We start from the raw sequence: 16,040 nt of genomic DNA, 5'->3' as shown, positions 1-16,040 counted from the left end.
ATAGCACATTGCATTCCACTTTCCATTTTGAGAAACCTGGCTCTGTTCAATCAGCTTCAACTTCTCAAAAATCTATTACCAATTCCTTAAATGTCGGTCTTCAGGTAATTCTTCAGTGGGGCAAAGACAACTTAGTTGATTTCAACCCTTCTAAAACTTAGTAGTAGTAGTAGTGGCATGTGATGCAAGAAAGCAACTGTATGAGCTTATGCAGTATCAGCCAAAAAAAATCACACCGTTCCCTCCAAATGTCTGTTCAGTTCCTCCTTAAATTTACTTAACCTATCAACTTCCACAACTACAGATGGAAGTTTGTTCCAGCAATTAACCACCCACTGGCTAAAGGCAAATTTCTGCATATCTATTCTACATCTGTCTTTTCTTAATTTGAATAATGCCCCTTAGGTTCATAATCTGAACAAGTGGAAGGATCCCATCAGAATACACCTCAGTCAGATCACCGCGCAGGTTCCTAGTCTCCAGCCACTGCCATTTGAAGAACTTAAGCCTCTCTTGGTAAGAGGATCCCTTCATTCCCCTTACCAATCTTGTTGCCCTTCTCTGTACACGCTCAAGCAAATCTACATCCTTCCGAAAATGAGGCCTCCAGACCTGTACGCAGTACTCAAGGCGCAGCCTGACCATTGCCTTATACACAGGGACAATCACCTACTTCTCCTTGCTAGCAAAATTTCTATATATCATTGACAAAACTCCATGACCTGCCCTGGCAGCCTGTCTGCATTGCTCAGAAAACTTTATATCTGACTGCACAATTACTCCCAGGTCTTTTTCATTTTCTACCACCTTAAGTGTAGTACCACACAGTTGGTTTGTTTCTCTGGAGTTACTTCTACCCATATGCAGTACTTTGCATTTGTCAAGGTTAAACTTTAGTTGCCGCTTAGCCTACCTGCCAACCTTTGTATCATCTGCAAACACTAAGCATCTTTGTAGCATCTGCAAACTTCATCAATATGATTGATAAATATACAAAACAACAGAGGACCCAACACCAAACCCTGTGGGACTCCACTAATAACATTAGTCCACGAAGTACAGCACCCATTAATTAGCACCCTCTGTCTTCTCCCACTCAACCATTCTTTTATCCATTGTAGCAACTTACCCTTAATACCATTCTGCTCCAATTTGTACAATAGTCTTCCATGCGCAACAGTGTCAAAAGCTTTTCTGAAATCCAAATATATGATATCAAAATTATTTTTTGCATCCAGTTCCTTTGTGACATCATAATATCCTATCAAATTTGTCAGACAACACTTTCCCGTAACAAACCCATGCTGTGTCTGAATTATTGCTGCAGTCTTGTCTAGATGATCCAGCAATGCATCTTTAACAATTGACTCCATTATTATTTTACTGGAACAGAAGTTAAACTAACTGGTCTGTAATTACTTGTGTCACCCTTCGATCTCCCTTTGTGAATTGGGGATACATTTGCACATCTCCAGTCCATGGGGCCCTCCCCTGAGTCCAAGAATTCTCTCATAATTATGGCTAAGGGTTTGCTTAATTGCTTTGCTGCCTCCTTTAATATAACTGGATAGAACACATCCACCCCAGGTGCCTTTCTTTCGTAATCTGCCTAACCTCCTTTCTTATGTGTAACTTCAACAATTTCTCCTCCACTTTGCTCTCAGTTACTACAAAATCATTAAGCACTCTGCTACAATTTGATAACCTTCTGCCATTTTCAAACCTTAATAACTCCTCATTTGTGAATGTTAATGCAAAATACTCATTCAGTCTGAGCAGGATCAACAGTCGAACCATCGATATCAAGTGGACCAATGAGATTCATCCCCTTCCTTTTATAGTTTATATAAGTAAAGAAATCCTTGCTGTTTTTCTTAGCATCCTTTGCCAAAGATTTCTCATAATCTGCCTAACCTCCTTTGTGACCTGATTACAGACTAGCTTATATCTGCCATAGGCTTCTGAGTCGGTTGATAATATTTATGCATCCCATTCATTTTTCTTCCCTGTCACGAGTCTCATAAGTTCTTTACTATACTTCTAGCACTGGTATACATACACCTATTCCTATTCACCCTGACACATCCCATATACCTACCTGTTTCATGATGACTGCCATCAGTTCCTGAAACCTCCAGCACCCCTCGCTCCAGGTTGCTACTTATTCTAATAGAAGTTGTGCAAGAATCACCTTCACCTCTGCCTGCAGCTACTTTTAACCTTTTAGTCTGTAAATCCCCCCCCAAGCTAGCAGTTTTCCGACCCACCTAACATTGCCTTGATAGCATCAGCAAATATTCCTGCACCCTTTATATTTAAGTGTATCCCATCCCTGTAGAAGCAGTCTCTCCTGTTAACAAGCACAGATCACGTTAAAAAAAATTCTACCCCTAATTGGCTTCCCGGTTAATCAAGAGTCTGCTGTATTATGAAGATGCAGGCAGTTAATAATCATTGATAAGAAGGATCCCTCAGCCTTCTCTCTCTCTAAAATTTTTCAAGGATAGTTTGAAGTTATGATGGAGACAGACATTAAGTTCTCTGAACAGCATAGACAGGTGGCAAGCAAAGCCCATGGTATCCTATTGATAATTTTTTTGAAATGAAGAGATCATATCCCCACTGTATAAGGCACACCTTTAAAAAAAAACAGACAGAAGTTTTGTTTGACATTCTGCAGAATGATGGCCATATGAGTTAGAATATGTTGGCTATAGGGCATGGCCATAGGAAATCCTTTTGCCAAGCTGTATAAGCCCACATATATATATCCTAAATCTGAGGAGACCTAAGTGAGGTCTGTGAGACTCTGAAAGGGGATATTAAGATATATTTTATTATTATTATTATGTTTAGCCATGTGATGCAGGGAAGCCTGACGCTTTTGCTGCACAGCTAAAAAAAATATATATATTCTGAGTTACCCTGAGAGAGAGAGAGAGAGAGAGAGAGAGAGAGAGAGAGAGAGAGAGAGAGAGAGAGAGAGAGAGAGAGAGAGAATAGAGAAATAACTGTAAAAGTAAAAGGGAATCACCAAGAAAGAGAAGGATGGTGATATCCAGTTCAGGACCCTAGGTGTGCCAAGCCCATATTCACCAGATGTGAGCCCCTGGGAATGAATGATGGTAAAAACTTCACTGTTATGCATGATTCTGTGACAATGGGTCATAGATTCAAATTACAGGGAAAGACGTTTTGCCTGGATTGCAGCAAGTTTTCTTTTAGTCGATGAATTATTAATTACTGCAATAGGTTTCCTCCATTGATTGTTGAGGCTGACAGCTCAGGCAACTTCAGAGGTTAACTAGATTGGTACTTATATGAGGAAGAAAACATAGCGGTATTTCACCTTCATTTTTTATTATTTATATTTATTATACATTGCACTGTTCAGATTTCCGATAAGTTTGTGGCTTTTGTAAGACACTATATTGACCATATCATTGATGTTGCATTTGCCTTAATAGGAAATGTCACTATGAAATTCCTAGTAGACAAAGACTTTATTTAGTATTGTATTACCGGCTTTCATTTAAGTGAAATGTACAAACTAATGGTCAGTATTCTAATTTCAGTGACATCAGGATAGACAGGAGAGAAAGGGGAGGAGCAGTGATGCTGTTATTTGAGAAACAAAATCTAAGGAAGTGCACCAGTTGACATGGGTGGACAGTGCACTTTGCTGTGACATAAGCACTGGGAAAATCAGGTTGGGAGTAGGAGTGTGTTATAGGCCTAATGACTCTTGAGTACAGTGAACAACTGTACAATGAAGTAGAGTGGGCGAATAAATCAGAATGTGGTATAATGGGGGATTTTAATTTCCCAGATATAGACTGGAACTTGTGGGTCAGTCACTCACACGCTATCAACATTGTGGATTTATTGGATGACTGTGTTCCACAGCAGCATGTTCGAGAGGCAACCAGAGGGAGCAATACTCTTGATCTGATTATCACTAGTGATTATTCATGCATTAGGAATCTGCAGATAAACCACTAGGTGGAAGTGATCACAGTGTATTGATGTGGGATTTACTTAAAGATGTAACTGCCATCGGGGTAAAGGGAAGGGTTTTTGCTTTCGTAAAGGTGATTACAATGGTCTCAGACATTTATTAAATTCTATACAGTGGGATCAGTTGATGATGTTACCGACAGCAAATTCTAAATGGAAAGTATTCAAGGAATTAATCTTGGAAGCTAGTAGGCTTTTCATACCAACTAAGAAATACTGTTCACAGTTTAGGCCTAAATGGATGTTAGATGACCTAATGAGTCTCCTGGCAGAGAAGAAAAATGCATGGAATGCATATAAATTATCAGGAGACACAGATGCATATGGTAGATATAAGATAATCTGTAATCAAGTCACAAAGGATGTTAGGCAAGCAAAGGCAGATTACGAGAAATCTTTGGCAAACAATGCAAAGGAAAAAGAGTAGATTTCTTTACTTATGTAAAGTCTAGAAGGGTATGAATAAGATTTGCCTACTTGACATTGACAGTTCGATTGTTCGTGAACCTGCTGAGGTAGCTGACAAACTGAATGAGTATTTTGCATTTACATTCACACATGAGGGAGGTCTGTAGGAAAGTGGAGGCCAGAAGCTTATCAAACTCTGCTCTGGCAGGGAGATAAATGATTTTGTAATTACTAAGAGCAAAGTGGAGGAGAAATTGTTGAAATTGAATGTAAGAAAGGCACCTGGGGTTGATGGAATCCATCCACTTATATTAAAGGGAGCAGCAAAGGAAATAAGCAAACCCTTACCCATAATTGGCGACACATTTGCATATCCTCCCCTGAGGATGTGCAAATGTGTCCCCAATTCACATAGGGAGAGCAAAGAGTGACGCAAGTAATTACAGACCTTTTAGTCTAACTACTGTTCCAGGGAAATGGAGTCAATTGTTAAGGAAGCGATGCAGGATCATCTAGACAAGACTGCAGTTATAGTTCAGACACAACATGGGTTTGTTAAGGAGAACTCTTGTCTGACCAATTTGATTGGATACTATGAGGTGGTCACAAAGGAACTGGATTCAAAAAATAATTTGGATATCATATACTTGGATTTTAGGGAAGCTTGTGGTACTGTGGCATATGGAAGATTACTGTACAAATTGGAGCAGTACGGCATTATGGGAAAGTTGCTACAATGGATAAAAGAATTGTTGAGTGGGAGAAGACAGAGAGTGGTTATTAATGAACACTGCTTTTTGTGGACTAATGTTATTAGTGGAGGCTGCCAGGGTTGTTGGGCCCATTGTTGTTTTTGGAAATTATCAATAATATTGATGAGGGTATATCAGGGTTAATGTCTAAGTTTGCAGACGATACAAAGGTTGGCAGGGTTGTTAATGACAGTATGTTACTGCAACAGAATCTGGAAAAGTTGAGCAAATGGGATGAGAGGTGGCAACTGAAGTTTAACATTTACAAATGTAAAGTACTACATACGGGTAGCAGTAACCTCCAGAGTAACGTATCAACTGGGTGATACTACACTCAGGGTAGTGGAGAATAAAAAGGACTTTGGGGTAATTATGCAGTCAGATATGAAATTTTCTGATCAGTGCAGGCAGGCTGTCAGAGTAGCTCATATTGTCTTGTCAATGATATACAGAAATTTTGCTAGCAGGGATAAGGGGGGGGGGGGGTGATTGTTCCCTGACCATTGTTCTGATTGTTCCCTGTCAGGCCACACCTTGAGTACTGTACGGGTCTGGAGGCGTCAATTTAGGAAAGATGTAGGGCTGCTGGAACAAGTACAGTAAACCCCGCTATTCACAGGGGTTACGTTCCTGAGAAATGTCGCGAATACTGAGTTATGGCTCCCATAGTAATAAAGGGGTTCCGTTCCAAAGTATGAAATATATAAGAAAAACTAGTCTAGCATTTTGTGTATGTATGTTAGGGCTTGCATAAAACCGAGTTTAACCGAAGTTTACTCTTAAAACTGGTTTAAAACCGATTTTCTCAGACTTAGGGAAAATAATTAAAAACTTATAACACAGGTATTTATTTTATCTTGGGTTGATTGTACAAATTGTAATCAAATCTTTTAAACAAAATCTATCACCTCTTAAAGTAAAAAAAATAAAAAAATTAAAATGCTCCAAAAAAGTAACCAGCTTGAGATTATACAAAATTACAAATTGTATTCAAATCCTTTGAATAAAAACTAATTTTCCCGCCATTGTGATACGATAGTTGTATTCCGTACTAGATAGCGTTAGTTGAACTTCGTTAGCAGTTAAATTGTACGTTTAAATAAATACATATAACGACTTAGATTACAAACGTAATATAATTAATTATATTTAACATAATTAATAATATAACATAATTAATTATAATTAATTAATAAATTAATAGAATCATGACTCAGACCAGAGCAGCAAAGCAAAAGGCTCAAGCTAATGGAAGCGCTGCGGCTCAGAGCAGAACTGGGGGGGGGCAGTTGTCCTCTGACTCACAGCCTTATAAAATGCACTGTTTGCTTGATGTTTGCAGAGCAATCGGGTACGGGACATGATACTGCCAAGAGGGATGTCTTTGTGTGTGCGCGATGCAAGGAGTGTATCGATATCAGGCAACAACTCGGCGTTCTTGTGGGCCTATATGAGAGCTTGAAGGACAGGGTGGATGCCCTCGAAGAAACTAAATTGAGGGGCCCATCAAGCTCTCAGCTGCCCACATCAACGCCAGAGCTTGCACTTGGGCATCGCGTGACACAGAGACAACCCCCAAGGCAGAATGCGCTGGTCCCGAAGGAACTAGTAGTTGTTGGTGACCCTATTGTCAGGGAAACGGGGAACATGCTTTGTAAAAAAGATAGGTGGAACAGGACCAGGGTATGTCTGCCAGGGCAAAGGTTGATGACGTAGAGCGAATATCATCTTTTAAGGGCACAAAAGGTGATATAGTTGTACACGTTGGCACTAATAATATTAAGAGTAGGAGACCGGCAGAATTACTTAACAAGTACAGGTCACTGTTGAACAAAAGCCGAGAATTAGGGTTGAATTTGAAAGTGTCTGCAATTCTGCCCAGACACGATAGGAGGGAGTATATGATGAGAGCCTTGTCGATCAATTCGGCCCTGGAAAGATTGTACAAGGCTCAAGGGGTAGAATTTTTTTCAGCCTGGACTGTACTTGTTAACAGGAGAGATTGCTTCTACAGGGATGGGATACACTTAAATAGAAAGGGTGCAAGAATATTTGCTGATGCTATCGAGGCAGTGTTAGGTGGGTCGGAAAACTGCTAGCTTGGGGGGAGACAAAGACCAATAGATTGACAGTAGCCACTGGCAGAGGTGAAAGAGATTCTTGCACTGCTTCTATTAGAATGAGCAGAAGCCTGAAAAACAAGATGCATGGTATTTCAGAGACTGCTGGGAGCCATTGCGGTACAAGTAAACACATGGGTTGTGTTAGGGTAGCTAAGAATAGAAACAGGTGCAGGTATACTTGCGTGTACACCAATGCTAGGAGTTTAGTAAATAAATTTGATGAATTTGAGGTATTGCTCAAAACATCAAAGGCAGATATTGTTGGGATATCAGAGACGTGGTGTCACACAGATATAAGGGATGCAGAACTGCAATTTGGGGAGTACAACGTCTACAGAAAGGATAGACAGGATAGGAAGGGGGGAGGGGTTATGCTATTAGTTAAGAAACACATAAAAACCAAGGAAGTGAAGCCAGTCGACATCGCTGAACAGTGCAGTGTTGAGTCAGTTTGGTGTGACATAAGCATTGGGAGATCAAAATTGAGAGTAGGAGTGTGCTATAGGCCTACTGACTCTGATGAGTATAATAAGGAACTGTACAGGGAAATAGAGTGGGCCAGTAAATCAGAGAGTCTTATAATGGGAGATTTTAATTTCCCAGATATTGACTGGAATTTGGGGGCTGGTTACTCACACACTAGCAGGGCTTTTGTGGATTTATTGGATGATTGTTTTCTACATCAGCATGTTCGGGAGGCAACTAGAGGGAGTAATACTCTTGATTTGATTATCAGCAGTGATTCTTCATGCATTAAGAATCTGCAGGTAAATGAACCACTAGGTGGCAGTGATCACAGTGTGCTGAAGTGGGATTTACTCAAAGAGGTAACTACCATTAGGGGTAAAGGGAAGGGTTATTGCTTCCGTAAAGGCGACTACGATGGACTGAGACAGTATTTAAATTCTATACAGTGGAACCAACTGATGATGTTACCAACAGCAAATTCAAAATGGGAAGCATTCAAAGAACTTATCTTGGAAGCTACTAGGCTTTACATACCAACTAAGAAATATTGTTCAAGGTTTAGGCCAAAATGGATGTCAGATGAACTAATGAGGCATATGGCAGAGAAGAAAAATGCATGGGATACTTACAAATTAACACATGACACAGAAGCCTATGATAGATACAAGTTGATATGCAACCAGGTTACAAAGGAGGTTAGGCAGGCGAAGGCAGATTACGAGAAATCCTTGGCAAGGGATGCAAAGAAAAACAGCAAAGAGTTCTTTACTTATGTAAAATCTAGAAGGAAGGGGATGAATCAGATTGGTCCACTTGATATTGATGGGTCAACTGTTGATGATCCTGCTCAGGTAGCTAACAAACTAAATGAATATTTTGCATCGACATTCACACATGAGGAGTTATTCAGCAAGGGGAATGCCAGAGGTGTATTCAACTCTAGCAGTAAGCTACAGAATCTTGAAATAACTGGGAGTAAAGTGGAGGAGAAACTGTTGAAGATAAACACAAGAAAGGCACCCGGGGTGGATGGGATCTATCCAGTTATATTAAAGGAGGCAGCAAAGGAGGTAAGCAAACCCTTAGCCATAATTATGAGAGCTTCCTTGGACTCAGGGGAGGTACCCATAGACTGGAAATGTGCAAATGTGACCCCAATTCACAAAGGAGGAGCAAAGGCTGACACAAGTAATTATAGACCTGTGAGCTTAACTTCTGTTCCCGGAAAATTAATGGAGGCACTGGTTAAAGAAGCACTGCAGGATCATTTAGACAAGACTTCAGTTATAGCTCAGACACAGCATGGTTTTGTTAAGGGGAAGTCTTGCCTGACCAACTTGATTGGATACTATGATGCAGTCACAAAAGAACTGGATGCAGGGAATAACTTTGATATTATATACTTGGATCTTAGAAAGGCTTTTGATACTGTTGCACATGGAAGACTGCTGCACAAATTGGAGCAGTGTGGCATTGGAGGCAAATTGCTGCTATGGATAAAGGGGTGGTTGAGGGGGAGAAGACAGAGAGTGGTAATCAATGGACACTGCTCATCGTGGACTAATGTTATTAGTGGAGTCCCTCAGGGCTCAGTGTTGGGTCCATTATTGTTTTCTGTATTTATAAATGATATTGATGATGGTATATCAAGCTTAATGTCCAAGTTTGCAGATGATAAAAAGGTTGGCAGGGTTGTCAAGGACACTACTGACACTATGCTGCTGCAACAGGATCTGGAAAGGTTGAGCAGATGGGCTGAGAAGTGGCAAATGAAGTTTAGCATTGACAAATGTAAAGTACTACACATGGGAAACAGCAACCCCAGAGCAATGTATCAACTCTGTGGTACTACACTGACAGTGGTAGAGAATGAAAGGGACTTGGGGGTGATTGTGCAGGCAGATATGAAGTTCTCTGAGCAGTGCAGATGGGCTGCAAGAGTAGCTCATGGAGTATTGTCAATGATATACAGGAATTTTTCCAGCAGGGATAAGGAGGTGATTATTCCATTGTATAAGGCAATGGTCAGGCCACACCTAGAGTACTGTATACAGGTCTGGAGGCCTCATTTCAAGAAGGATGTAGAGCTGCTGGAACGAGTACAGAGAAGGGCAACAAGATTAGTGAATGGAACAAAGGGGTGCTCTTACGAAGAAAGGCTTAAGTTTTGCAAATTACAGTGTCTGGAGACTAGGCACCAGCGAGGTGATCTGATAGAGGTGTATAAAGCCTTGAATGGTTTAAGCATGCTCAATGCTGATGGGATTCTTCCTCTAGCTCAGAAAAATCACCTGAGAGGGCATAAATTCAAATTGAGGAAAGACAGATGTAGGATAGACGTGCGGAAATTTGCCTTTAGCCAGCGGGTGGTTGGTTGGTGGAACAGACTGCCATCCCTTGTGATGGAGGTTGATAGCCTAAATAAGTTTAAGGCTCAGCTGGACAGGTATTTTGAACGAACAGAGGGGTGAAGTGGAAGTGGGTTTTTTTTTTTTTTTTTTTTTGGCTGATGCTGCATAAGCTTGCTTTCTTGCATCAAATGCCTCTGCTAATGCTAATGCTAACTATCTTCTCATATAGTAAACAAAAAAAAATAATAAGCCCTATAATAATAATAATAAATAATTAAAAATAATGTGAAAAAAAACAGCTTGGGGAAATTACTTTACTATTTATTGCTCAGCTTTTTTCTGAAAATGTTCCTTTAAAAAACACAGTATATTAAGCATTTTTCCTGATAGACTTGACCTTATTTTTGTGTTAAAGGACCAGTGATCGAAAACACTCTCAGATTGGACACTTGTTGGTTTAATGGTCAGCAGTGCTCTATAAACTTTCTCCAGCTTTTCACTTCTCCTGCTAGTTGCCTCCAAAAGTTTAAATTCTTTGCTGATTTCCAATTCACTCGGATATTTTGAAGGCTCTTCAGTTAATCTCTTTATTACACTATCATACTCTCGCATGAGTGTATCTCCAACATCGGAACTAGATGAGTCTTTGTTTTCTTCTAAAAGAACAGTTCGTTTATTTTCAGTTTCTTCATTCAACACTAAGACTCCTTCGGAATGTTTTGCAAATAATCTCTGATAAATCTCTTCAGCATGCTTTTTCAAAACCTGCTTACTTGTAAAATCAAAAGTTCTTGAATCTGAATCTTCTTTTCTAAACTTTTTGGGGTTGTGAGATAGCTCAGCAAAGCTACAAGTTTGGCAATTTCGTCTTGCATTGTAACGCTGCAAAAGGCTTTGGTGAAACTTTAAAGCAAATGGGTTTTCTGCTGTATCAAGCTTAGCAAGCAGAAATTCTATTGGACTCTACTTTGCGTAAGTTTGTATCTTCTGAGGTTATAGCCTTCAGAATCATTTCAACTGGTCGCAAAGTTTCACATAGCAATTCAAGTGTTTTCCAGTCATCGTCAGACACAGCTTTAGTTGACAGTACTGCACATAGAGCATTTGGAATGCAATTTTTCAATTTCAAAAATCTCTCAATCATATAGAATGTGCTATCCCATCTAGTCTTGCAATCTAATATAAGTTTATTCTTCCCATTAAATTTTGCTTTAACAAAATTTTGTAATATGTCATTTTTGGTAGGCGATTTTGGAAAAAGCTTGCAGTATTTACTATCTACCTGTAACAAAGTGTTCCCTCACTGCACCACCATCTTGTAAAGTCCTTTCTGATGAAGAAATTATTAGAACTTTAATTCAGAATTTGGTTTACATTTTTTTTTTTTTTAACTGATTCTTTGTTTGAAGAAAGTTTGAATGAAACAAATAATTATGTTTAATACTGAAACTTTTTCAAATAAAATACTTCTTGATTGCTCCATTATGGTGTGACTGGATTTTAGTTTTAATTGCTTTTTTTGTGTGATCATTAACTTGGGACTAAATGAAAAAAACTTCTACAAAGAAAGAAATTGGAAACAGTGGAAGAAAAGAAACAGTTTAGTATTGAGAGACATGGCCCAGAAAACCTTTATAAGAAACCCTTTATAAGATTAAATATTTAATCTTATAAATATTAAATATTTAAAATGTCTGAAAGGTTTTTATGTTTTATCAATCAGTTTTATATAATAACTCATGTAAACTCAAAAATAAATAATTTTTCAAGAGCTCGTATTCAGTATTCATTTATTTCCGTTTTCGAACTGGACTGGAACCGAAAGAAAGCATTAACGATGCTGTTCCACAAAGGATTAAATATTGAAAAAAACATTAAATATTGAAAAATATATATATAATAATAATAAATAAAATAATGCCAGTAGGGATCCGTTTTAAGGTATAGAGCATTCATTAGCATTAACTATCATAATATGCAACTTCACCTTTCGAAAAAGAGAAGAGTATAATCACTAGCAGTTATCTGCACTCTCCATTGTTTGTTTTCAAAATTTCAGAAGTTGCAACATGACATGCACTAATTATTGAGGTAGGCCATATTTCAATGAAATGAGAAGTGGTCATTAAAGTTACCATTGCATAAATATTAACTGTTATCTCTGTTGGTTATTTATGATAATTAAGTATGTGATAAATATTTCCTCTGAATATTTCATGGTTAATGATATAATGACATTCAGATGCTAAAAATAATTAATATATATATAGAGAGAGAGAGAGAGAGAGAGAGAGAGAGAGAAAGAGAGAAGAAATCTGTGATCAGATTCTCGGTTTATACAGCTGCTTTAATCTGTATAAATAAAGATGATATAGGGACTGATGTAAAATATTTTCTTATGGTAAATGTAACATTCTTCCATTCCTTAATATGTGAAAGCCTGATAATAGAGTCTCCTCTCTCAGAAAACAATCCACATGATTATTGCTCTAGCAGCAGACCAGTTCATGACAGTAGCAGGTAGTTAAGTTCTAAAGATGTGATACTTTCTCACATGCATTATTCAAAAAGTTTTCTCTTTGAATGAGACAAGAAGACATGGGGAGGCACTGAACAGGTCCCCGTGCTGGCTCCTCTAAATTTCATCAGCTGTCTGCTTCCAATAAGGAAGCAGACAGCTGATGAAATTTACATAGACATGTCATTCTCAGACTGATGAAGCAATTACTCGGTGATCGAATTTCGTGAAGAAGAAACTAAGTTCTAATTAATCAAATTCTAAAGTGTGCTGTAGTAACACAGGACTCAAATTTTGATTCAAGTTTCAATTACGCCTTAGGCTTCCAGATTCCTTAATGCACCACTGGGAATAGGCTATGTGTAACTTTGAGGATCATTAAGATATAATTTTTTTAGGAAAGGGCATTCGTAGCAATTCATCTGAAAGTGAATGATAAATTTCTTAAAATAACATTTTATTCTCCTAAAAAAAGTGTGTTAAGTGTCATTTGTCATAAGTATTTTATCAAGAAAATGTTTGTTTACTTACAGAGGCTGGATTGGCAAGAGATGCTCTGAATGGCAGGTATTTTGGTGGTCGTATTGTGAAGGCAGAACTGTATGATCAAACACTTTATGAAGCAAATGATCTTTCTGGTTGACCTGGTTTAAAAATGCATGTGTATATTTGTTTTATAAATTCTTTGCATTATATTAAGCTGTTTTAGTGCTAAAGATTACCGACTACAGAATTTCAGCATGTCTGCAAAATAAACAAAAAAAAACTGGGCATATTGATAATCAGGCTTTCTGTTACTAAATTCAATTATTGAATGAGAGCAAGAAGGATTACTCGCAGGAAAAATACATCCTTCCAGTAAGTGTACATATTATCTGTGAGAAGCTGTAGTATATGTATGAAAACAGTCATCATTTATTAAAAACAAAATGAAACTGATGAGTGGCTCTAAAAATTTGCTGAATAAAAGGTTTTAATTTTTATCTTTCATTAAAAATATATCTAAAAATAAAACACAGCTTATCATGCTCATTAATTAAATTTTACTCTGTTTCTGTGCCCTTAAAGTTTTGTTTCAAGTAAGTGGTATTTTCATGTAGTTGTAAATACAGTTCTGTAATAAACTTTTTAATTATTCTGCCAATATAGTGTCATTTCAGGGAAGGTGTTTTTTTTTTTGTTTGTTTGTTATTTATGTACTGGATTGAATTTTAAATTGATTGAAAGCAATATTGGATATTATTCATTTGATACAAATGGCATAGTATTGATCCCTTTTCCAATTAACACCTTAGAAAAAGGGATTATTGAAATTTAAGTTCATATAATTTTTATGCACTCATTTTTGATTAAAATTTTGTATTTGGTATAATACAATTACATATAAGCCAACTTCTCTTATCATACATGCCTTACATTTTTAGTGTTCAGCTTTAAAACCCACACCTGCCTCTAGGTATTTTACAAGACAATTCTATTGGTAGCCTCTAAGAAGCATTTGAATGAGCTACTGTATAATCTTGCTCCTTCTACTCCATCATTTAGTCTTTGGGGGAGTCTGAGTAGTGTGTATGCAGTAGGAACTGTTAGACCATGAAATATGTCAGGGAGTGAACATATTTTTACTATGTGCATGCCATACCCAAACACTTCATTAATTTATATATGTTCGATGTCCTCCTCTACTTTTGAATTATCTGCCCAATAAATCAATAGTCAAAGAAATAGAGCAATTTTATTGCAAGAAGATACTTCCAAAAATTTTCTCATTTTCTGTTCACAAATGGTCTTAGTTACAATCTTAGCGATGTCCATTTCTACCTACAATCTGACAGCATATAGCATCTCAATTTTTTTTTTTTTTTTTATGAAAACCACAAACAATAAAGTTATTATATCTTATAGTACAGGCAACTCTCGGTTTACAAACAAGTTCTATTCCAAGATGTTGTTCGTTATATTTTGTGTATCTTGCATTCCTGAGCTTTTGTGATACATATCGTATACGTTAGCAGCCATTTTAAACCATTAAAACCATGTACTAAACATCAAATATCATATATGATACATAACGTAAAATAAAATAAGAAAAGAATAAAAAAACAAGATATCGTACTTGTTAATTTTAACTAAAAACATGAGTTACAAAATAGAAATAAAGAAAATGAGTACTAACATGATATATATATACTGTACGTACATATGTATTCAACTTTTACTCATTAATATCTTCATCAGAGTTCAACATTTTACATGCCGTGGCATGTAAACCAATGTTTTTTTACTGGCTAGATCAGTTTTATTAACCAAGAACAGTTCAGTATAATTATCAAAATAATAATTGTAATCAATACATTTTTTAAAAGTTTGTTTATTTAAATCTTACAAATATGTTCACAATACATTTGGCATTTCATTTTATAAGGAACGCTATCTATTGGTGACTAAGAAATTTTGAATGAATTGTGATGTTTGTCATAGCGAATGTTCATAAACCAAGAGTTACCTGTACTTAATACCGTGTGTGTGTTGAAGGTTCAGAAAATGATAGAATAGACTTCTTGACTTTAGACTTGAATTTCTGTAGATTGTAATTTTCAGGAAATACACTTAATGAAAGTTTGTTTCAGAAAACAAGTTGAGGTGATAAATGTGGGGAGGGGGGGGGAATTGGATGTGCGAGTTTGAAGTTGGGCAGTTAATGGGTAGTTTGCTTCATTTATGTGTTTTCAAAGAGAAATCTAGATGAAAAACATGGAATCTGGGTTTTTGAAAAACGTTCCACCACATGTTTGGACAGAGGGTTTGGAAGGCCCAGTTATGAAAGTCGTAACTAAATATAACCATGCAGCTCAAGCTGCAAGGTCGGAAGCATTGCAATTGATTGGTCAAATTGTTGCATCAGTAATTGCAGAGGCTCATGCCAGTGTCACAGCATTACTTCCTAAAAAGGATTCACTTAAATGAACCATTCGTCATGTTCGATGCAACAATGTACTCCTGCTTTACCGAGCAATCTCCAGGATCTAGTAATTCCACAAAATTATCATCGATGCCAATGTACAACAGTTTTTGATGTGTGATTCTTAGGACGAACTGCTCCCGGGTCGCATGCTTATTTTTTCCACTAGTATCTTCAGTTATTGGTGCGTAGCCAGGAGTGGTTTTCTTATGGAACTTTTAGCACAGTACCCACGCATTTCTGGGAGCTTTATACAATTCATGTGGTTCAATTTAATGCAGTTATTCCAGTGGTCTACGCGCTTCTGCCAAACAAAACTTGTGCCACATACGTCAAGTTGCTTCAAGAAGTTAAAAATCTACAACCGGGTCTCCCCAACCCCAGCGACTTATTACAGATTTCGAACACAGTGCCATGCAAGCCTTCCAACAAGAATTTCCT

General features: G+C 37.5%; 1 protein-coding gene across 4 annotated transcripts in view; it reads left to right on the top strand.

Annotated features, from left to right (window-relative positions):
• The window catches only part of hfp (Poly(U)-binding-splicing factor hfp), a 654,778-nt gene extending 641,217 nt beyond the window's left edge, over positions 1-13,561 (top strand). For all 4 annotated transcript variants that reach the window (XM_090374213.1, XM_090374209.1, XM_090374210.1 and 1 more), the window contains one exon: positions 13,171-13,561. In XM_090374213.1, coding sequence (XP_090230339.1) covers positions 13,171-13,280 — 110 coding nt within the window. In that variant the 3' untranslated portion in view covers positions 13,281-13,561. The remainder of the gene's footprint in view (positions 1-13,170) is intronic.
• The last annotated feature ends 2,479 nt before the right edge of the window (positions 13,562-16,040 follow it).

The sequence above is a fragment of the Mastigoproctus giganteus genome, chromosome 5, assembly GCF_048544385.1.
Source record: "Mastigoproctus giganteus isolate SK-2022 chromosome 5, ASM4854438v1, whole genome shotgun sequence".
NCBI classification, from domain to species: Eukaryota; Metazoa; Arthropoda; class Arachnida; order Uropygi; family Thelyphonidae; genus Mastigoproctus; species Mastigoproctus giganteus.
The sequence above is the reverse complement of the archived record's forward strand: the minus strand, read 5'-3'. Positions and strand labels throughout refer to the sequence as shown.